This window comes from Pholis gunnellus (genome assembly GCF_910591455.1).
Source record: "Pholis gunnellus genome assembly, chromosome: 14".
Taxonomy (NCBI): domain Eukaryota; kingdom Metazoa; phylum Chordata; class Actinopteri; order Perciformes; family Pholidae; genus Pholis; species Pholis gunnellus.
Genome location: NC_136541.1, coordinates 12313899 through 12336649, shown reverse-complemented (window position 1 = coordinate 12336649; position 22751 = coordinate 12313899). Strand labels below are relative to the sequence as shown.

The window sequence follows — 22751 nt, the reverse complement described above, 5'->3', positions numbered from 1 at the left end:
CGGTCCAAGGGCCGTGGATCACAGTGGGGCTCAAATCTGATACAACATGCGTTCATTTCCGCCTCTTCTGTGAACGAAGTCGTGTTATGTGGAAGACGCTCTCCGCTGTGTTTCGGATGATCTCCCACAGCCAGGTCCACGTATTGAGATGATCTATTTCTGTGATGGCGAAGGGTCTGTTTCCAGGGGCCTGGGTGAAAAAGTCTTTCTACTTCCAGGTAATATCACTGTTAATTGTCCTGTTAATCGGATTGTCGTGGTGCGCTGCAGGGTGTGTTTGATTTGGACTGAGGACCCTAGTGTGTATCGTGGTCGTCGTGGTGACACATCAGACTGACAGCAGCCCCCGAGCTCTTCTGATGGATATTATGGGCTGTTTCCATCTACCTGAGGAATGAGTCTGTTGATGAAACATTAAGTTTATAGTCTTCTTTTTGCTGATCCAGAACCAGTGCAGAACAGAGTACAGGCCTTCCACTGAGAGTGTGGATAACATGTGAGGACTCAGGCCAGGAGGAGGGATCTCTGTTTGGATTTCATCTCACTTCATTTCTCACTTTTATTTGACTGGAAAGATGCCTAGACTCACCTTTATTTCATCACCTCCGATAGTGCCAGAGCAGCAGTAAATCCCTTTGGTTGGATAATAAGGTTGGACCTTCTCAGGGTACCAGTGGCTTGTTGCCAGTAACTACTCCCAGCACTAAGGCGCTTACGAAAGAAGACCAGAATACAGGGAAGCTCTTGGGAAGAGTAAACATATTGCTTCATTACATACAGTACAGTCAGCTTATCACAATTTTGAGCATGAGCTACAGTCCGGGGTCTACAGTAGAGTTCAGGAGGTTAACATTTAATCTGGCTTCAGACAACACTAGCCAGTGTTTTCCTGTGGCCTCGTGCGCTGGTTAATTCAACCAGATCAGCCTCAATTAGACTACATTTCCTCCTGTACTTGTTTAAATAAATAGTGTGTATGCCAAACGCTGTGCAGAAGTGGTTTCTTTAGTCCTGAGGTGCTCTCTATACATACAAAAGAAAGTAAAGGATTCCTACGTTTTTGGCCACACTGGTCCTGTGTTTCTATATTTTGTTGTGTAATTAGTTTGTATTTGTGTATTTGCTTCTGTCCCGGTGTTGGTGCAGAGTTTGTTTGTTCAACGAGAGACTGTTTTAGTTTAGTACATTCAGTGTTGGTCTGATATTTTAGCAGATTTGTGCATTTTGTTGCCTACTTAGCTTGCTTAAAAAATGCACTAATTGGCCTTTATATTTAGGTAAACACACCAACATAATGCAAACTCTGATACCAAATGTAAAAGGAGTCTTGTTAGAGGACTTGCTGGTTTATGGCGACACACCAACATGTGTTGGCAGAGGCAGGGTATTCAGGTCTGTTATGGGACATGGAGTCTGGTTTGTATCGAGGCTCCAATAAGCAAGTCTACAGGGTTATCTGGATCCCTTTGCAGAGTAAACCCAGAACAATGTTGTTTTTCTTCATCAGTCCATGTTTCTGATTTGAAGGGCTTCTAGGTTTTAATTGTAAAGTTATCTCGTTAACTCAGTAAATCATTTACCCGACATGTATCACACAAATACTGTACTGGACTAAACAGTGCAGCCTCATAACCTCTGAACATCGACCATTCAAGTTCGACAAATGGCTTTTGAATTTCAAAGCTTTGTCAAAGAACCCAAGTTCAGTTTTGGATTATGTGAATTTCTTTCTTTCCTGTTGCGTCTCTTTGAAGAGAGAAGGATGATTGGCAATTCCTCCCAATCCCTACTTGAAACCCTGAGACCAGCTCCTGGCTGCTCCATCCACAGTATATGAAGATGTGATATACTGCAGGTCTTATGTCCCTGCTGTAGTCACCCGACTGTAAGGACTCAATACTTCATGAGGGTTAACGTGCGGTAACTGAATCTTACTGTTAACAGCTGATTACCCAGACAGTTTTCAATACGGGCTATGTACTACGTGGACCTTGCTCATTTCACTCAACTGCAACAGTCTTCCTGCCTGCACTACTCATAACCAGCTCTGATTATCATCAGTATTAACATCAGTATTAACATCAGTATTAACAACTGTTGTGGAATATTTCTATGTAGATGCGGGATAAGAGTTGATTAAATAAACAGAGTCTGATGAATGCTCAAAGTAGTAAGAGTCAATTTAATGCTTGCAAGCAGGAGAGCGGACATACAGACACGTATCTCAGTGAACTGTGCAAACCACTGTCAACGAAGTACAAGGCACATCATATTTTATGCACACTAGAAATCACGCCTTTAGTTACATGAAAGAAGAAAAGGGAGTATAGGTTTTTGGACACGGGTTGATTTGTTCTGCTCATTATTTTGAGTCTTCCAGGTGCGTTCAACTGGGAGTCAGTTTCATACAGAGGTCAGAAACAATGTTTCCTTTCATCTTCTTCTCGTGTGTGCATATGAACAACCTTGGAAGATAGGACATTGGTTTCATGAACTAATTAAATACCTCTGTAGGACTGCAGTGTTTTTTTCCTGTATCTCTGTACTTTCCCATCAGTAGAACAACATCTTTCAAAACATCCCAAGATACTAAAATATATTTTACCATTATTATACTTAATACATATTTTACCATTACACAACAGTATTAACAACAGTATTTACATCAGTATTTACATCAGTATTAACAACAGTATTTACATCAGTTTTTACATCAGTATTTACATCAGTATTAACAACAGTATTAACAACAGTATTTACATCAGTATTTACATCAGTATTAACAACAGTATTTACATCAGTATTAACAACAGTATTAACAACAGTATTTACATCAGTATTAACAACAGTATTTACATCAGTATTTACATCAGTATTAACAACAGTATTTACATCAGTATTTACATCAGTATTAACAACAGTATTAACAACAGTATTTACATCAGTATTAACAACAGTATTTACATCAGTATTTACATCAGTATTAACAACAGTATTAACAACAGTATTAACAGTATTAACATCAGTATCTTGCATCTGTTGCCAGCTTAACTGTGGTACATTTTAAAGATCTTTTCCATTACATTTAGGAGGAATCTGTTTTTATATTTTAATTTATTCCACTCTTCAAGTGTAATATTTGTATTCCTTTTTGTTATTTACTCAACTTTTCTTACTCACTTCAAACGTCGTTTTACGTTTGCAGTTTTACAGTACACATACATTTACTACGGAGCATTTATATATATAGTACTGCTATATTATGCTTTGTACAACACATAGTATTCAACTGCTTTTTTGACACTTCAGTCCCCTGTGTGGGATCAACTAAGTTTATCTAATGTTGTCTTAGCTAAAAGGAGACGGTGTAAGGACCCCAGGGAGTAACTGAAGGATAAAGCTCTTTGTTGCTCGGGTTTCACTTCTTTAACTCGTAGGCTTCATCAGGTGTCTGCACAGACTGAGACACAACGCCACACAGACGACGTGCACACATGGCTTTTTATTCCCCCGTCATATTGTCTTGTGTGTTTCATGCACAGAGATTTTCTACGTACAGGCATAAGCAAAGGAGTCGGTTCAGATAGTGCTGTGTAGTACATTTGCACTCCCCTGATAACTCAAGTTCCCTCCCCGGAGGCCCGCTATCTGTTTTTTAATCTCCTCAGGACACAGAGTGTTTAAAAAACTACGCAGCTGGGCAGAAGAGACTACAGCTCTAATAACAAACTGCTGTTAAAGCTCTAACGGCCTGCTGCTGCCGTTGGACAATTTGGTGAAATGCACCAAAGGGAATGCAAGGCAGGAATTCTTTTGGTTTTCCTGGAACCCTCCCTGTGCTTTTCTTTGAAGTCTGTAGCTCAATGTGGGGAATTGCTGCATATTTTGTGCGAACGGATTTCATGAAAACCTCATTTGTGTTTTTTATCAGGTTCATATTTTTGGGGGGATTTTGAAACTGTTGCGGAGCTCAATTGAGAGGAAACCCAAACATACACAACACAAAGCTGTCCCCGCCATGTGATCCGAGTGAGAATCAAAATCTCTTCATCCTCCCAAGTGCAGTTTCAGTCCTTGGAAGAAAAACTCTCTGCAGTTTTGTTTTAGTAGAAGTCTCCTGCTGTGGCTGCTCCACTGTGGCTTCCAACCACTGTTCTGGATTTTTGTTACTTGCTCACATTGCAGTAGTCACTTACTGCTCAAATATTGATTTTGATTTGTCAATCGACGTAATATAATATAGATTTTTAAACATAATTGGAAGACTGAGATGTTCAAATATAGCAATTTTACATTGGGCTGGCATTACTTTAGGTAGGAATTTGTTTTTTGGATGTTTTTATACAGTAAACGCCTGTGAAGTTGATTTAAATCACTGAATGACATGCAGCTCTCATGGATGTACATCCTCTTGTCTTGCCTTTAGACCGTGTTCTGTACATTTTAAGATTTGTATTGTCACCTATACAGTTTTTTTCTTTTAGGAGTGAAGAATTCTGTGTTGATATCGTGTAAAAAATAAGTCCCTGATTGCATTAACTTGCACCATGTCACAGAAACAGAAGCAGCTCTGTCCACACACACACTGTGGGACATGTGATGTGTGCATCATGTGACACAGGCAGTCATTTGAATTCTTTTCATGCCAGAATAGCATGTGACACTGGACCATTTCGATCTGCAGCTCCAAACCAATTTACAGCTTAATTAGCTATTGTTGCACATGGCGACTAATCAGCCAGTTCTTTGTTTTGGGACACCCCCATGCTGTCACCATGGTGACACATTATGTGATCAGGTATGATTAGGGAGAACACGTCTGGCTTGAATCAGCATACCGTGCCTGTATAATGTGGTTATAATGTGGTTATACAGGCAGTGCATCGACATTTTAACAATGTGTGTGTGTATAAGTTGGACTTTACTCGCTTGTTCTTAACTGTGAGCCTGGTATATTTTCAGGCTCTGGATCGATTCATAAGAGTTTCTGTTTCTGCTCGCCCTCCGCAGGCTCGGATCTCCTTTGTACGGGTGAAGTACCTGTTCCTTACATGGCTGACTGTGCTGGTGGGGAGCTGGGTGCTCTACGTGCAATACTCCGCCTATACAGAGCTGTGCAGAGGACACGAGTGCAAGAATGCCATTGTGAGTAATGGCTCTGTTTGTTTTGAATGATTTTTTTTGTAATGGTCTTTTATTTTGCAACTACCACTGCATGCGGAACACCTAGCCTCAGGTTGCGTCAACCTCAGTTATTTAGAAGTGGTTGTTGTTTGAAAATTACACAAGTAAACCTCAAGATATAATCTGATTTCTGTGTGGCGACTAAAACGTGTTGTAAATACCTCTTGTGCTCTTAAGATCTAGAATTGTAATATTCCCTCAGATTATCAAACACACGGGGTCTAATATAATGGATGAATATAATTAAAGGGTTCTAAAATTAAATCGCACTTCTCTACATTTTCTGTCTTTCTCCAAGTGTGATAAATACAGGAAGGGAATCATCGATGGTTCAGCCTGCAGCAGTCTGTGTGACAAAGACACGCTCTACATGAGCAGGTGTCTGTCAACGCTGCCAAACAACCAAGTAGGAAAAACACTTTCACTTTTGGTTAAAGTTGTGATTTGGCTGTTTTCAGCATGTTTACTGTTTGTTTTTTGGCGTTCTGTTCGCCAGGTGTACACGGGAAGCTGGGGAGACCACGATGGGATCATCCGCTGTAAGTTGGGGGAGGTCGTGCACTACGAGCTGGGCGAGGAGCCGGAGCCACGGAGAGAAGCCCCCGTGTTCGACAAGCCCACCAGAGGCACATCGGTGGAGAAGTTCAGAGAGATGGTCTTTAATCACCTCAAGGTAAAGGACTCAAGAGAGGTTCATACAGAACTAAATATTTTAGTATGTGGCATGATGGACTAAAGCCTGGAACAGCCCTCTTTAAGTCTCTGTCTCTCTCTTCATCCATCAGTCCAAGCTTGGAGAGCAGGCTAATCTCGCCAGCCTCGTCAGCCAGATCCTCTCTGTCGCTGATGGAAACAAAGATGGACGGGTGTCACTGCCAGAAGCCCGTTCCACATGGGCCCTACTGCAGATGGATGAGGTATATTAACAAGCCGCTGTTATCTGTGGCACAAAATATGTTGTTTTTGTGTAAGATGTCTCTGTGAAAAAGTGTCGGCAAACATGAAATCACTTGAGCTGTTTGGGGGAGACTAAATTGTGCTTTTTTCTTTTCTTTTGGAGGTGCTGCTGGGCCTGCTGCTCCAGGACCGTGGACACACCCCTCGCCTGCTGGGCTACTGCGGGGACCTGTACATGACGGAACGAGTCCCCTACGGGCCCCTGTATGGTTTGTCTCTGCCCTGGCCGCTGGTGTCCTGGGTGCCCAGCAGCGTGCAGCGCACTATAGACCAGTGGTTCACCCCCTCGTGGCCTCGCAAAGCAAAGATCTCCATGGGCCTCCTGGAGCTGGTGGAGGACATCTTCCACGGCACCTACGGCAGCTTCCTGATCTGCGACGTCGCCGCGGCGCACTTCGGTTACACCGACCGCCACGAGCTCCGCCTGACCAACACCCAATCGGTGGTTCCCGAGGACGAGTTCAGACGCACCATGCGGGTGCTGAAGTGTGAGACTGATGCCGACTGCTTGTACGGGGTCGACTGCCAGACGTCATGTGACACGTCGGAAAAGCGGTGCAGGGAAGACCCGGTTCAGCCAAACCTGGCAAAGGCGTGCGGCACGCTGAAGGACTACCTCCTGCGTGGGGCGCCGTCAGGGCTGAGAGAGGAGCTCGAGAGGCAGCTGTACGCCTGCATGGCTCTTAAGGGAAATGCCGGACAGATGAACATGGAGCACTCGCTCATTCTCAACAACCTGAAAGCTCTGCTGTGGAAACAGATCTCACACACCAAAGACTCGTGACGAGGAAGTCCCTTCGGAAATCTCTGTTTCCACACGTGGAGCTGAGTATTAAAGATGCTGTGATTTAGGAATTGCTAATTTAATGAAGTAGTTTCTATCCGCTCCTAACACTTATGAATGATCAAGCTGATGGAGACTCTACATCCTCTGTCCCAGTTTCAGAGGTTAAATAAACTGAATGATTGCATGTTCAAAAGAGTTCATGCAGCCACATTATTAGTCATGTATTAGTCACAGTAGTGGGATGTTTTCGTGGGCACTGCTGTTAACAGACTTGTCAACAGATGTACTGTTACTCTCAAGAGCTGAGAGACCACGTTGCTGTTTTGTTTTTTTGCCACAAAATCATTCAGATATTTTGGAGATTGAAAAAGCAGAGTTGTACAAAGCTCCAGTTGACACTATTTTAAGATTGGCCCATATATTTAGTTATGTTACGGTTGCTCCTGAGCATCATGGCATAATAAGGGAGTGTACCTTTTAAATGATTCGGCAGTTGATATTCTTGTATTTTTTTTGTGTGTCTGGCTAATTCAGTCGAAAGACCAAAACCAGCAGTGCGTTATTTTACTACTCAGTACTGTTGGATTTTCACAAAATTATACTCTGCTAATTTCTTTTGTCCTTGGGCGTTGTAGTTTTTAGCAAAAGTTAAAACAGGATTGAATAGTTCTCAACGATTACGCTGCAGATTAATTCACATTTGGTGCACTGATTGTTTACAGCAGGACAGTTTGTGGCATCGACTCAAAATAAACTACAGTGCCAGTGTTCATCATAATAAAGGAACATGTCACGCAGTGCAACAATGTGACAAACTATTTTGGGCTTCGGCTACACAGGCTGTACTAAATGTTTTCTTCTTTTTAGGGGTATATTTGACCATTTAAAATATAGAATATCACCAGACTTTACTTTGAACAGGTAGCAAACAAAAGTGACAAATCAAAGGGAAAAAAGGCGTTCCCTTTGCTCGTCACTCATCTGCATAATAAAGCGAGGCAGTTCATCAGCTTCAACGTGGACACCGTGATGGTATTTGTCAGTATTCCACAGGGATCTTCCTGCCTCAGTGTACCTCACTCCGCTGTAACACTAGTGACATCGTCAATGCTGCATCAACGACACGAGGAATATCAATGTATTTAATTTGTGAATGTTATCTTGTATATTTCTCACTGAAAAGAGCATTTGTGGTCATGTGCTGTATCACATTTTTGGGGATTTTGTCTCAGTGCCATAGAGATCCAGCTGAAGTCATTTATGAATGTTCACCACCGTCGACGGTGGAGATTGTGATCGACTCCTGTGGTCACACTTGAAATGCTGTATAAAGAGTATTTTCCATGATTCATTCCAGACATTGCCTGTTGTGAAGTTGCTGTGACCGAGTTGACAACCTGACTTGATTTACCACTTTAAACAGACGTGACCTGTAAAGCATGTCGAGCTCGTGGTCAATGCTGCTGGGTTTGTTTTTTTACTTTGAAAATGTAAAATAGTTTACTTCCTGAAGAGACCAGCATGATTTTTGCACAATTAAACGTCACACCATGTCACTGTAACTTATCAATTCTGTTCAGGTCTGATTTATAATACACCACACTGGGAGCTATTATCACACTTTGAGTCATTTAGGTTAAAGATTACTGTTAATATTAGCCATGGCTGAAATATGCAGACAATGTTCTTTAAATAAGTACATGCAACCACTCCACACACACACACAACTCTTTAAAAAACTATTGACAGAGACAAAAACTTGAGTTTGAAATAAATTTATTTGTCTGATGTGTGTGTGTGTGTGTGTGTGTGGTCGCAGCAGAGCCCCTAACCGTCCTCCGCCTCTTGTTCTTGCGCTCGTAAGAAGCTGGCTTTCTTCTGGGCGACGCGGTCCTTCCTCTGTGCCAGAGATAACTTGGCACGATTCCACCTGCCCGGAAAGAAACACAACAGCAGCTCCATTAACATTCAGCACAGAAGGAGAGATTTGTCCGCTCTGCACCGGGAGCTTCCCAGTGCAGATATTCAATAAGACATTAAATACCGCTATTTTCCCAGAGTATCTATAATGTGACGTAGTTATTTTACGTCGTCATAACTTTTCACTCAAGTTGCAGCATCACTGTTTCTGAAAAGGCAATCACGGAAATAAGAACCCACCTCTTCTTCTTGACGTCTTTAGTGGGTTTCTTTACGTGGGTGGGGTTCGCTCTAATGCCGGCGTGTGCTTTCTTGTACATTTCTTCGACCTGACAAAGACAAAAACAACCCACGTGTTAATGCACCACGTCTACAACATTCCACTGTGCCCAATGGTTCGTCTAGCTTCTCTCAGCCCCGTCTTGAAAGGACAGTAAGCATCAGCTAATGCAAATGAAGGACCAACTACATTTTGCTCAGCGGGATTTGTATCATCATCAAGAAGCAGAGAACCAGCAAACAATCGAATATTTGACAAACAAATCCAGAAACAATTGTGATCAAGAAATGTCCAAGGCAATGTTCTACAGTATTAAAACACGTATTACTGCTCTCTGGTGGACAAACTATGTAATGGATGCAGTGTTGCTTTACTGCGTCTATATTGTGAATGAGGAGCCTTGATCTTACTGCGTCGGGCGTGACTCCGTTCTTGATGAAGCGAGAGAACTGTTTCTTGAAGGCGTCCTCGTCCTCCTCCATCAGGTACGACATGTAGTCGGCCACGTTCATGCCCATGATGTGTTTCCGGTGCATGTCTGCGTTGAATTCTTTACTCTCCGTGTCATAGCCGGGGAAACGTTTTATACTAGAAACAAAGGCAGAGCAGAGATACCATCAGGTTTGGTGACAGACAATTCAGCTTTTTTAACTTGTAACCATTTCTTATGAATGATTTTTTCTTCCTGGTTTCTTTTAACTATGTTCCTCCTCCTAAAAACAATCACACTGTGATACAATGAGGCGCTTGGTTCAGTTCATCTCGCTTCTCTCAGCCCCGTCTTGAAAGGACAGTAAGCATCAGCTAATGCAAATGAAGGACCAACTACATTTTGCTCAGCAGGATTTGTATCATCATCAAGAAGCAGAGAAGAACCAATAAACTACAAACCGGACCCGTTTGGCTGATTGGTCTTTACGGAAAAAGAAAAACTATGTATTCTCTCTCGAAGCGATACATTTAGATGTTGAAGAACTTTCCTCACTTGAAACCACACCACTAGTGCAGAGGTGGAGTTGCAGAACCTGTACAATATAACCTAAAACAAACTGGTGCTGTTCACGTTCTCATGCTGACCTGTGGGGAATGGCCAGTCCTCCGTCTACTGCCCCCTTCAGCGCTCCGAACACCTTGTTCCCTGTAGTGGTTCTGGCGAGGCCTGCGTCCAAGTAACAGGTGAAGGCACCTGGCTGTCCGTCAACGCTCTCCACGTTGAACTCATCTCCCGTCACCTCCACCTGGCCCTCGTACACCTGGTCCATGCCAAACTTGTGCAGCAGCTAAGAAGAGGGAGGTACGGAAGAGGATAAGAGAAAACACGCGACGATCACACTCTTACGAAATATGACACAATAAATCTGAACTTTGAAATTGCTGTGTCAGCACAAATCTCACTCTTATTCATGTGCTGACATCAGCAGCTTTGTGTGCGTGTGTTCTTACCCTGCGAGCCAGCAGCAGCCCGGTGCAGTAGGCCGCAGCGTAGTTAGTAAGGCCCACTGTGATGCCGTATTTGGCCAGCTCGTGAGAGTACGCAGCGCACACAATCTGGTCTCCCTCAATCTTTGCATAGGCAATCTGCACGAGACGGACACATTGGGTTAGTCAGGTCATGTTTAATAGTGCGTTTCAGCCACAGTCTCTTAGTCAACTGACCTGGCAGCAGATGTCCCGGTTGGAGAACCGGACGATCATGCGGTACTTAGGCGTGTTGTACTTGTTTTTGTCCTGCACAACCAGGCGCTTCCGGGCAAAGAAGTCAGTCTTCCCCTCTGTAGAATTACAAAGAGTCAATGATTTCCGTTTAGATTGATTAAAACACGAGCACGGCTTCATGGTGCATGGTCACAATCTGGGCAATGAAGCTGAAGTGAAGATAATATAATCTCACCTCTTCTTCTCCTGAATTTGACTTGATATCTCCTGAAGTAGGACTTGTTCTTCACCACTTTCACGAAACCCTGCGAGGAAAAGTAGAGTCAAGATGGTGCCGTGCAAACGATAACCGAAAAAAGTATCATGCTGTGACACAGTGACACTTTTCAGCGTCACCGTGTCGTTATAATAGAATTTATCTTGAGCTTGGTGTGAGTGCTCTGCAGTGTAAGTCTGAGGTTTCGTCAGCCATGGAGGCGCCACGTTGGAGCATTGCAGCTCACCGGTCGAGTACGACCAAACAGCCGCAAACATCCACAAACATCTGCCCCCTCAGACCACTAGAAACCCTTTACTACCATCAAACACATCTCTACACACCATGGCTGCCTGCACTGGATGTATATTTAAAATTTTAACTCACCATTTTTGAGCAGATTTAGCTGCTCTTCCTCCTGGATTCAGATGGGTCTGTTATAGCGGAAGGTTGACTTGGCAACGTATCTCCAGTAGGATGTCTCGTGAGCACACAGCGCCACCTGCTGCCCCGGAAGACAACACGCAGGAGCCGACAGGGGGCAGCACCGACACACACACACACACACAGCAGGGTTCACTCACAGTGATTCAGTGATTTTGTGATTATCAAGTTATGATAAAATAATACAATATAATGCACATTGTTATGTAACTTATTTAAATGTTCATGGTAAAAAAAATGTTTTCAGAAATCTACCAAATAGAGAAACATGTGTATTTCTAGAGCTGAATTCCCTGTCAGGCTAATACGTTGAGCCAGTTTTTATCAGGTATTTCCAGTTAGGTAATGTCAGCAATGCTAATAAACTTATATATATTACATTTTACACAAGAAATGCCAAGAAAAGTGTTTTAAAAAACAGATAAGAGTAGACAATTTAATAACCGTTTATATTTAAATACATTTGAAACAAGGATAGATGTCAAATTATGAACCGTTAAAATAAAGTAACTTCCATGAGCATCGTCTCAACCAGTTTGGGGCGAGTTCATGAATGCATGTATAATGAATGAATAATTAAAATGAATTAATGTGAAAGCTAATGCAGGGACTTTAAGTCAGAATAAACTAGATTAGAATAAATGGTTTGATGAAAAATTTCCAATTCCAAACATGTCACCTGATCGCACTCAGCGATGATGAGGCCAATTTGGTTTTAGACAACTTGACACTGTGCAGGGCAGATCTGCTGATGTATCATCCATCCGTGTTGTGAAATCAAGCTATTAAAAAAAAACGGATGATTTGGGCCGGAAAGGTCTAAATGATGAAATCTCTGAAGCTTGGGTGGATTTTAAATGCAGAGAGAGGTCACAATATTTGACTCTTGAATCAGAATCTGAGGCATGTTTTTGTCTGAGCTATAGCCGCCCACCTACACAAGATGTTATCTCCATATCTATAAAATCACAAATATTTACAGTCAACTTATTGAAACCCTGTATGTATGTTTGGCAAATGTACAGATTTACAGTCCAACACAGAGTTTATAAAACTCCCTCCAGATTAAAAAGAATGGACTCATAAAGAATGGACGCAAGCTTTGCTGGCACAGTAAAGTCCTCCTGGACATTGGTGCTTGATTCAGTATCAGTACTTATGAATATTATTCTCTCACTTTGTCCTGATGTTTGTTGGGGTCAAAGGCTGCACAACTTTCCTCCAAAAAACATACAAATTAAGATTGGATTTGTTGAATTGGAGGTAGACCTACTATACGCCTCATTGTTGTTTAACGGACACTTGACTTCCAAAACTTTGTAGATATGCAAGGAAATATACTTTAAGTGATAATAAAGGTCTTGATCATTTGGGATCCATTAAGGGAATTGCCTTTCAGTATTACAAATGAGATACGACCGTTACGTTTCTTCTTCTTCTGAACTTCTTCAGCTATTATTTCAACATGCGGTCAAACATCTATACTTCTATATTACATTAGCACAACCTGGAAAACTGCCATGATATCACACCAGTATGATTTATCCACTGACGGCACATCCCAACTGAGCTGACATTCAGCAGCAGTTAGTAAGAGTGACACGAGTAATAAAAACAGGAAAAATGTGTCTCACACTGCTGGTCCACCTATTTCCAAACACCAGACTGGGGTTGCTGCTGATCCACCCATTGAACTCTGCTGTGATTAATATGAGCTATGAGCATCATGCTGTTGGTGTCATTCAAAGGGCTCAGCATTGCTCCACAGGTCCCTTTGTTCATGGACATGGAATGTACAGATACCAGGAACAGACTCAACACCGGACACCAGGAGCAACATGAAACAAAATAAAAGCGTCTGGATTTTCTGCATTGTTCATTTCTGCTGTAGAGAAAAATGATGAGGCTGCATCTCCGTTACTTTCTGGTCTTGCTGTGTCATTACCTGAGCATGTTTTTTTTACTTTGATACTCTTTGTTAATACAGTAAATAACTTGGTGTTATTTTAATTTAAACAGTGGTGGACAAGTATTGAGATCCTCTAGGCCTGCTAAGAGCAATAGTTTGACATTTTGACAAATATGCTTTTTTTTTTAGTTAGATGAGAAGACTGATACGACTCTTCTGCACTGGAAAACTGTGGAACAGGGGAAAACAGATCATCTAAAGCTCATTTATTAATGTTTGTTTAATTTGTACTAAAACCCAAGTTGTGGTTTTATAGAGGATTATGTGCTGGACAATGTCTTGGCCGAGCACTGTGGCTAAGCTAAGCTAACCGGCTGCTAGCTTCATATTTACCTCACAAACATGAGACCGCTCAATCTTTCAGCTAAATCTTGGCAAGAGAGGAAATACAAGTGTTTCTCAAAATGTCCTTTTGAAATAGTGGAGAAGCGGAGCTTTGGACACGTTTGGACAGATTCAGGCTAACTGTCCCCAACTGTTTCAAATATTTATGTTAAGCTAGGCTAACTGGCTGCTGGATGTAGCTTCCTATTTAACAGACATTCTAGTGGTATCAATCTTTTCATCTAACTCTCATTAGAAAAGCAAATAAGTGTATTTTAAAGTAGAATACATATGAATTAGTCAAGTAAAGTGCAAAGACGTAAAAATAAAAAGTGCTTGAGTCGAATAAATGTAGGTTTTAAATTCTTAAACAATTACTGTTGAATGATGAACCAACGTGAGTCTATCTGTTCACTCACGACAACTACTGAAAAAAAGGAACCAGGATCTTCTGCTTTTCCGTTCGAGCAGAGCTAGATAATATCCCACACCGTCACTCTCGGTGCAGATGTTCTCAGTGTTAGATAAGAAATGTCAAAGTCACACTTGAGAACAGCTTTCTTGCTCAAGCTCTGTTTCTGCAGAACTGATTTCACAATGAAGAGAATAAACTGTCCAGTCATCCGTCTGCAGCAGCAATCAGCGGTTAATAACAAAGATTCACACTGAGGGCAGAGGGTGTGGTGGGCGTACATAAGTGTAATACTGGTTGTACATTTGTCCACTTTGAATGTCCATTCCACCGATCTCAATTTGATTTTCTCATCCGACATTTTAAACATCTTGCTTTCTGCCTCCCGTAGTGATGTAATATCAACAAGGGGGATCCATCAGTCCTTGTTTTGTGTGCTGCCGACACAGAATAATAGAACGACTTGGACGTTACAGTGGAGTATAAATGACTTGCAGAAAGTCACACGTCAATAAATGTGTTAACAGGCACACCGCCGATAAGAAGACTGCACTTGACAGTTGACAAGCGACACACTGTTGTCTTTCCTGCCTCTTTCTCACAGCTGATTGCATTTATTTGCATGTGCATGTTGAGACATTGTAAAGATTTTCCCTGAAGTCCATAACAGTAAAGACAAACAGGTGTAATTACATCTGCAGCATGCAGATACCTCATTAACCCGCCCCATGGTTTTCAGCGTTTGAATGATAAGGATAGACAACACTGCTGAAGTTCTTTGTCCTGGATCACATACTGTGGCACACACTGCACACACAGAAAAAAACAAATCAGTTCTGCTTAATTAAAATGAGTTCTGCTAACTTAACAGTTGATAGAATATCTCAGGAACGGCAGAGATGGTGCGAGATGTAGATTCCGTGCAAAGGCCAAGCTTTTTTTCTCCACCCACCATGTGACCAGTGCTTTACACGACATGCAAAAAATAGATAAGAGCGGTGTTTTCTGTGTAAAGATACATCCAAGACACAGACCGCAGACTTAAGAGAATCAGCTAAAAGAAACTAACACTTGTAATAGTGCAGAAATGAAGAAATTGGGTTCAAGGTGGGAATATTAAAGAAAAACCCTTATTTAATAGCCAAGATTGGGTACATATCCCCAGTTGAAACTATAACAAGTTATTAAAACATCCAACACAGCACAACAACACATAAATGCTTAGACACACACATGAACTGGCTGTTGAACTCTGACCTTTCAAATGGCTGCTTCATCCCCCCCCCCCACAGAGACACAATGACCAGGAAGCACCAAGCAGGTTTCTTCACATCCACACACCAACGTCCCCCGATGAGGTTCTTATTATTTGAGAGGGAAATTTACAACCAGAAACGGGCTGGTTGCAAACAAGGGGAGCTGCTGATCACAGTGATGGATGAGGAAGGTGATTTGTGGAGTGTTTACAGCATAAATCCAAGCATCTGTTTAGTGTAACGTGAGAGTTTCTTTTCACTGCTTCTTCCGGGTGTTTTTTTTTTCACACTTTCAAGATTTTTTTTCTTAGATAGCCATTTTCTTAGCCATGCTGCACTTTGGGTAAGGTTTAAGGATATTTAAGGTATATGATCATACACAGTTAAACCGGAGTAATAATCCTAACAAGTAAACCATTAACATAAATCAAATAAAAGAAACACAGACGCAAGCTCCCCTACTGCTGCAGGACAAAAATATTTGAAGTGAGGGTAGGCGAGAAAAACAAGACATTTGTGGAACTTCTGTGTGAAAGAAGAACTGTCTTGCGGTCAGCAGCGTCCAGTAAATCATTCATTGTGTTCACACTCGGTCCCTATCTGACGGCTGCAGTTGTGGCCAGCTGAGAGCTCATGAGGTTCGGACTGGGCTTGCATGCAGTTGAACCTGAGGAAAAAGGAGTAAAGTCAGATTGTAGCTGGAGGAAAAGGGATGGAGATAGTTGAAAAGAGAGAGAGGGAGGGGGTTGTTACACTGTGGTTAGAGTTCTGGAGCCAAAGGAACCTGTGAGGAGATGAGATAGCATGATGTGGTTTTCATTGAGGTGCCACAGCAGAGTGGAGGTGCAGAGGTGAACGCTCAGACTGAGAGCCTGCAACAGAGACATAAACCAGTGAAAGTCAGTTTAGCCACAATAAGCTATCATGGCATGCATGCAGTATACTGAGTAAAATCTACTTTTTGTTGTCATGTACGATACAAAAGACCACTGGTTTAAATTATTCTCTTAAGTCTTAAGAAAAAGCAGAAAAGTCGATTGAATGTCTTTTTACACACATTTCTATTTTTATCTACAAGAACAAAATCTGTTTTAGTTTCACTTGTCAACAGTCTGACTTCAAGTGAGTCTATGTAACTTCTGAAGGAAGAAAAAACTCTTCATGTCTCCTACAAATTAAAAGTTGAATCCATGAGAGTTAAAATACACATTTGCTCAATTCAACACACTCAGAAGTTTTGTTGCTACAGCGTAACTTTGTCTGGTGGGACCAGCAAACTTTAACTTGATTTTGTTGTATAACTGTCAGTAGCACAAACAAAGAAAATGATCAAGTCAGTGAATTAGCTTTTCTTGTGCTATACTGTTTGCATCATTATCCCCTATACTTGTCACATGTAGCAGCAGCTGTTTAGCAGATATTCTCGCTTTAAACTGGATTGCATTGAGTCAAAATCAAGACAACATTTTGACAAGCTGCTGTGCACTCTGCTGCTCTTGTCAACATTCACATGCATGTGGTTTAAAAGCTGCAGCCTCAGGTGTATTTAAAACTGCGAGGAGTCCCCTCAGTCTATCCTTGTGAGGGCCAAAAGGGGCCAAAGGTTGAGCTTGAGAAAATAACCTAATGTCTCTACAGCCATTCTCAAACGTCTTTATTTAACCGCACCTTTGACAAAGTAGACAAGTGCAGCGAAAAGCAAAGCAAAAATACAAGAAACCTCCTCCTCCGCTCCCCTGGTTGTGATCACTGCGATTGGGCTTCTATTTCAATCACATACTTGCTGTAAGACTACAAGAGTGAGAATCAAGGCCTGGGGGAAGAGGTGATTGGGTGGGGTGGGGGGGGCAGGGGGGGGTTACAGAGAGACCAGAGGCTGTGGCAACAGCGATAGCGTCTTCTCGACTCTGCATTTGGTTTCCTGTTCTGACTCAGTAACTCTGAGTTTGAACATACTGTCTCTGTGTCTCACTTTTTGAGGATAATCAGAATGCTGTCAATGTCAATTTTAAACAGGGCTTGTTTATAATATTTGAACTGAAAGCACTTATTTGAATATGGTTGAATGTATTTCACGAGATGTGGCTGAGCAACCATACGCTATAGGAAATGTTTTGTATTTGTTATCTGTCCAAAGGTCTGATCAATGTTGCGTTGATGTGCTGCAGAAATGATTTAGTGAAGTCGTTTTGTCTTTGAAGTCATTGTTGTCTGCTCATTTGTGGGAGGAGAAGTGAGAATTAGATCTTAAATATTCCAGTGTAGTCCAATGATTTCTCTTTTTGACCATTTTCAGCAATGAAACATTTACAAATCAGACTTTCTAAAGCAAGTTAAGTGCTGGCATGATAGGAGTTATCAGAAAAATGCCAAACACAGACATGAAATGCAATCTAAAGTTAAATGAACAAAGAAATGTTACATTTTGTATTGATAATTATACAAAGTATAGTCATCTAAAAAAATAACTGGCTTATAATAACGAAAGTAAATCAATTCTAAAAATCAACTTAACCGATTCATTTTTGTACAATGCAAATATCCAGTATAGTTATGAATCAGTGTTTTTGTTTGAATGTCATGGCTGATTAATTAACATGAAAATTATGTTCTGAGGGAGGGAGGGAAAGAAAGAGAGAGTGCGTGTGTGTCTATGCGGAGCTGAGGGTTTTGTGGCGCGTCTCTCTGCAGCTTGTTGCCGATATTTTAACATTCAGACCAAATGCGGAAAGAGTGCGGGACCTTGTGCGTGTCCTCACAGCTGGGATATAGTAGCCTACCTGCAGTGTCAGTGCTGTGTGAGTATGCGACATGTGTTTGAGCTTCATGCCTCGGCTATCTGCTTTGCTTGCAGGTCACTAACTTGTTGCAGCTGCATCAAACAAACTCCGTTCCCACATCGGAGAAAAAAAATCGATACCGCTTTGCTTTGGTCCGACCTTGAACGGAGCGCAAATCTTCGCTATGATTTGAGCCTGTCAGATTGAAAACCTTTCCCTGTATGATGGTTCAATTTATATTATTTTCAATATTCCACTTGGCACGTATGTCTCCTGTATTTATTTTAGTGGACAGTCTAATTGGGACTGCGTATTCGCCGGGAGGGGGTTTTAATGATGTAAAACAATAAGGCTGGAGTCAGTGCGGGTAAACTGAAGCAGTGTAACTGTAAAGGGATACTTCGGCTCCCCACCAGCAGGCTGTTGTGCAGAGCGGCCGTGCGCGTCTCATTAACAGGATCACATTACAACCAGTCAAACAAACAGGTCATTATCCATCACAGCCTGCTCTGCCTGCATGGACCCAAACACACGTTTTTATGTCTGATCACATTCAAATTATATTGTTACCGGTCTGTTTAATCATCTGGCTTCATGAGACCTCAACTTACCCGTTTTTATATCATTTAAAATTAATTTCGAGTTTAGGCATTTATACAAAATGCAAACCATTGTAACAGACTAGCAAACGCACAAACTCTATCTGACTCTTTAGGTTATAAAACATCCATATGAACTTCCTCTTATGTGATTCAGCCTCCGTCACATGTAACTATACCATTAAAGACATACAATACGACCTCTTCTATCCCATATCTACTGGGATCCTTGGGGGGGGGGGGGGGGCGGGGGGGTAGTCCCGCTGCCCAGTGACACCTGGTAAACGATACGGCCTCTCTGCGCCTGCGTAATGGCCTGCCAAAAATCCCAACACCGTCTCGACTGTCAACCAATAGAGTTCCAATCTGTCCAGAGATAAAGTCAGAGCAGCGTGGAGCGGAGAGAAGTGAGGTGGAGGATTTCAGACCTAAGCAGCACCGAAACACCAGACAGACATGCCGAGGTCTTTCCTAGTGAAGAGCAAAAGGGCCCACAGCTACCACCAGCCCCGGTACCTGGACGATGGCTACAGCAGACTGGACACTATTCTGGCTAACGTGTGCGCAGGTAGGTTTTCTTGTGCGTAATTACGCACGACAATTGTTGGATAACTCCAGTAAGAGCGTGAATCCTATCCTATCCCATCCTATTTTCCACATGAAATTTGAATTATTTCCCCTCTATCTACAAATAGACACCAGTTGCACATTCGGTCAGTTTAATTGCTCTGTTCTGCTGTCATTAGAGACAAAATCTCAGGCGGAGTTTGAGTCCAACTCGGAGCCGCAGGAGGATGTGAGCGCCGGCGCTGACAGACTGTCCCCCGGTTCCAGGCTGCTGTCCCCGGGGTCGCTCTCCTCCAGCCCCCCGCTGAGCTGCACAGGCAGCGTCTGTGACCGATCCTCTGACTGTGATTTCTGGCGTCCCCCGTCTCCCTCCTCCTCACCAGGTCTTTTTTCATTTATGTTTTTAAAAAGTGTCAGAGCAGTATTAGAAGATACAGAAACGCTTTGTTCGTTGTGTGTTAGGCCTATTTAAATTATGTAGGTGTCATTATTATTAGACCAGTGAGCTTATTTACATGTTTAGTTTTCAACAGTTGTTATAGATCCATATCAGCTTTGAGTGGGTACAATATTTTAAACATTATCAGAACTGTTACGACCTATATCCTGATGTTAGTTTTGATTATAAGGAAGAAAGACAAAGATGGAGCACATTAGTCTCTGTTAAGGGGTCAACAATGTTCATTGATATGCCTACTTTATGATCTTTTGAGTTAATAATTGATTTCATTGAAATCAGTTGTAATTGCGGGGTCTTGAGGGTTTTAATGGTTTTCTTCTTGTCTAAAGTTACTGCGCATGTCGCGTAGCCATTTACGGCTATTTCAAAACGATCACATTTTAAAACAGGCTATGAGCTGCAGATCGCACATCAGTAAGAACATCCACTCACCCTGAATCCAAATCAACTTCCAGATTCAGAGAAATGCTCCACTCCCTCAGCGGAGGACGGCCACCACTTCAACATCCCAATCTTTCCTTACTCCTGGACAGCGTACTCCGGCTCTGAGCTGAGGCATCTGGTTCAGGGGCCATATCACCGCCACCTCCAGGGCCACAGGGAGCCGCACTCACCCGCCAGCATCTACGCTGCAGAGGACAGTGGCGCCGAGCCGCAATACGCACAGCGGGGCCCGGCCGGATGCTACCAGGACTTTTCTTCAACGGCCCACCAAATCTGCAGGATGCGGGATGTAGACAAGCTGTATGTGGATGTAAAGCAGAAGTCCCGCGCTGCGGAGATCAAGTCTGAAAATGATTTGATTTGCTCGAACATCGAGTCAAGTGGAACTTATAAGTGCATTAAATGTTGCAAGGTACGTTTACCGATGTTTACTGAAGCGTGACATGGTCGAAAGCATGATGGTCCTATTGTTCTGATTTTGTTTGAGTTTGCTGAGATGTTACAAATGATCGTAATGTTTTTTGGTGATCACGGTATATATGACATTATGTCCAATGAGCTCAAATTCACTTAAAACATAAACTGTGTGAACAGCAATGAGACAAGTAGGCCTCTATTTGTTCCCATTTTAGTTTGATATCGAGGTAAAAATGTGTTTCTATTTTTCCATAGGCGTTCTCCACACCTCATGGTTTGGAGGTTCACGTGCGGCGGTCGCACAGCGGGACGCGGCCGTTTGAGTGTGGGATTTGTGGGAAAACCTTCGGACACGCAGTGAGCCTGGATCAGCACAGAGCAGTTCACTCGCAGGTAGGCCTCTCACTGGAAATAGACTATTGCAACAGTTATTAGGCCCACATCCTGGACGCAAAGGCCCCGGTTCGCAGATAGGCTTTGCCACCACAACGTCCCAACCCAGTTACTGTTTTCCTGCACTTAAATCTAATGTTAAGGCCTTCCACACTGACATGTTACATGCTTTACAGGAAAGGAGCTTCAGCTGCAAAATCTGCGGCAAAAGCTTCAAGCGCTCCTCCACGCTGTCCACGCACCTGCTCATCCACTCGGACACGCGCCCTTATCCGTGCCAGTACTGCGGGAAGAGGTTCCACCAAAAGTCAGACATGAAAAAACACACTTTCATTCACACAGGTGAGAAAAAGTAATCGATAATCGAAAAAAAACCTAGCCATTGCTAAATGCCTCACCGTGCGTAATGCGTAAAAATGGCTCTGACATATTGTGTGATCTCATTACCGCTGCAGGTGAGAAGCCGCACAAGTGTCAGGTGTGCGGGAAGGCCTTCAGTCAGAGCTCCAACCTCATCACGCACAGCAGGAAACACACAGGCTTCAAGCCTTTCGGCTGCGACCTCTGCGGGAAAGGTTTCCAGAGGAAGGTGGACCTGAGGAGACACAAGGAGACGCAGCACGGACTCAAATGAGCAGGCTTCGATGCTTTAGCATGAAATCTTGCACTTTTATTGTACTCTGATATTCATATGCTCGTGTTTTATTTTATTCTATTGTTTGTTGCATTGGCCTACTCTTCCCCTTATTGTTGAATTATTTAACCTGAGATATTTTGGGTGATTTTATGGAAATAAAAGTTTATTTATCAATTGTGTTTTTACATTTTTATTAAAATATAAAACCAAAGCCTTTTAGGCTGTAAACATCAATTTCAGAAATTAAATGTTTATTAATAATTTCTAAAATGAATTATCACTTTTAAATGACCAAATTCAAGAAATGCTCCCTCTCCTTTCAATTTAGTCAATTAGATATATTCAGGGGTTACACATTAACTTTTGGAGCCCAGTTGTTTTCAGTTAGGAATTGACGAGCCTTCAATTTCAGTCTCTCTATATTTCATTATTTATTTTCTAAATTATAAGAAAACATTTGTCACAATTTACAATATTTTTTTAGGTTTTAATCCACAACAATACATTCAAAAACATTTAAAAAAATCATTCACTGTCTCAGTCCACTGATTGTAGTTACGTTGTGAGAAACGAGAAGCTGTGTTCAGCCGTGCAGGCCATCAATCACGTCCCCAATCTGCATGTCAAAGTTATATCTCCAATATTAAATAGAAAAACGTTTTGCTGCGTGCGCCACCTGGTCAAAACCAAATATTTCCAGACACAAGCATTGTTAACATACCCATATAACAAATTACCTTATGGTGCCATAAACCGCCATGTGAAGGACGTCTGCAGAAATAGCATCACTTTTATTACAGCAGCTCCTCCAGAACAGCAATAACTGCGTGTCCACATGGCGTTTTCACTGGGAAAAGCTGGGTGTGATTTATTTAGAGAGTAAACATCCACTGCTCTAAAACTTCAAGGATCTGATTTGCACACATCTCACCACAGATTGTGTACATATACTGTACAGTAATGCTGCTACACAATAGCGACAGTAAAACAGCCAGCAGACCAGCGGCAG

The 22751-nt window shown here is 42.2% G+C and overlaps 3 protein-coding genes across 3 annotated transcripts; 2 read left to right on the top strand and 1 right to left on the bottom strand.

Annotated features, from left to right (window-relative positions):
- The first annotated feature begins 158 nt into the window (after positions 1–158).
- dipk1aa (divergent protein kinase domain 1Aa) lies at positions 159–8488 on the top strand. Its single transcript, XM_079173482.1, has 6 exons — positions 159–218; positions 5011–5145; positions 5483–5590; positions 5681–5857; positions 5970–6101; positions 6245–8488. The coding sequence occupies exons 1-6, from the start codon at positions 165–167 to the stop codon at positions 6923–6925; spliced, it is 1287 nt and encodes a 428-aa protein (XP_079029608.1). The 5' UTR covers positions 159–164; the 3' UTR covers positions 6926–8488.
- A 199-nt stretch (positions 8489–8687) lies between these two features.
- Positions 8688–11514, bottom strand: rpl5a (ribosomal protein L5a). The gene is made up of 8 exons (XM_079173608.1): positions 11428–11514; positions 11020–11089; positions 10785–10900; positions 10572–10706; positions 10206–10408; positions 9539–9716; positions 9089–9177; positions 8688–8858 (listed from the first exon to the last, which is right to left on the bottom strand). Exons 1-8 carry the CDS (start codon positions 11428–11430, stop codon positions 8756–8758), a joined length of 897 nt encoding a protein of 298 aa, XP_079029734.1. The 5' UTR covers positions 11431–11514; the 3' UTR covers positions 8688–8755.
- A 7730-nt stretch (positions 11515–19244) lies between these two features.
- On the top strand, positions 19245–21868 carry gfi1aa (growth factor independent 1A transcription repressor a). The gene is made up of 6 exons (XM_079173734.1): positions 19245–19392; positions 19571–19774; positions 20307–20707; positions 20968–21105; positions 21282–21447; positions 21561–21868. The coding sequence occupies exons 1-6, from the start codon at positions 19281–19283 to the stop codon at positions 21737–21739; spliced, it is 1200 nt and encodes a 399-aa protein (XP_079029860.1). The 5' UTR covers positions 19245–19280; the 3' UTR covers positions 21740–21868.
- The last annotated feature ends 883 nt before the right edge of the window (positions 21869–22751 follow it).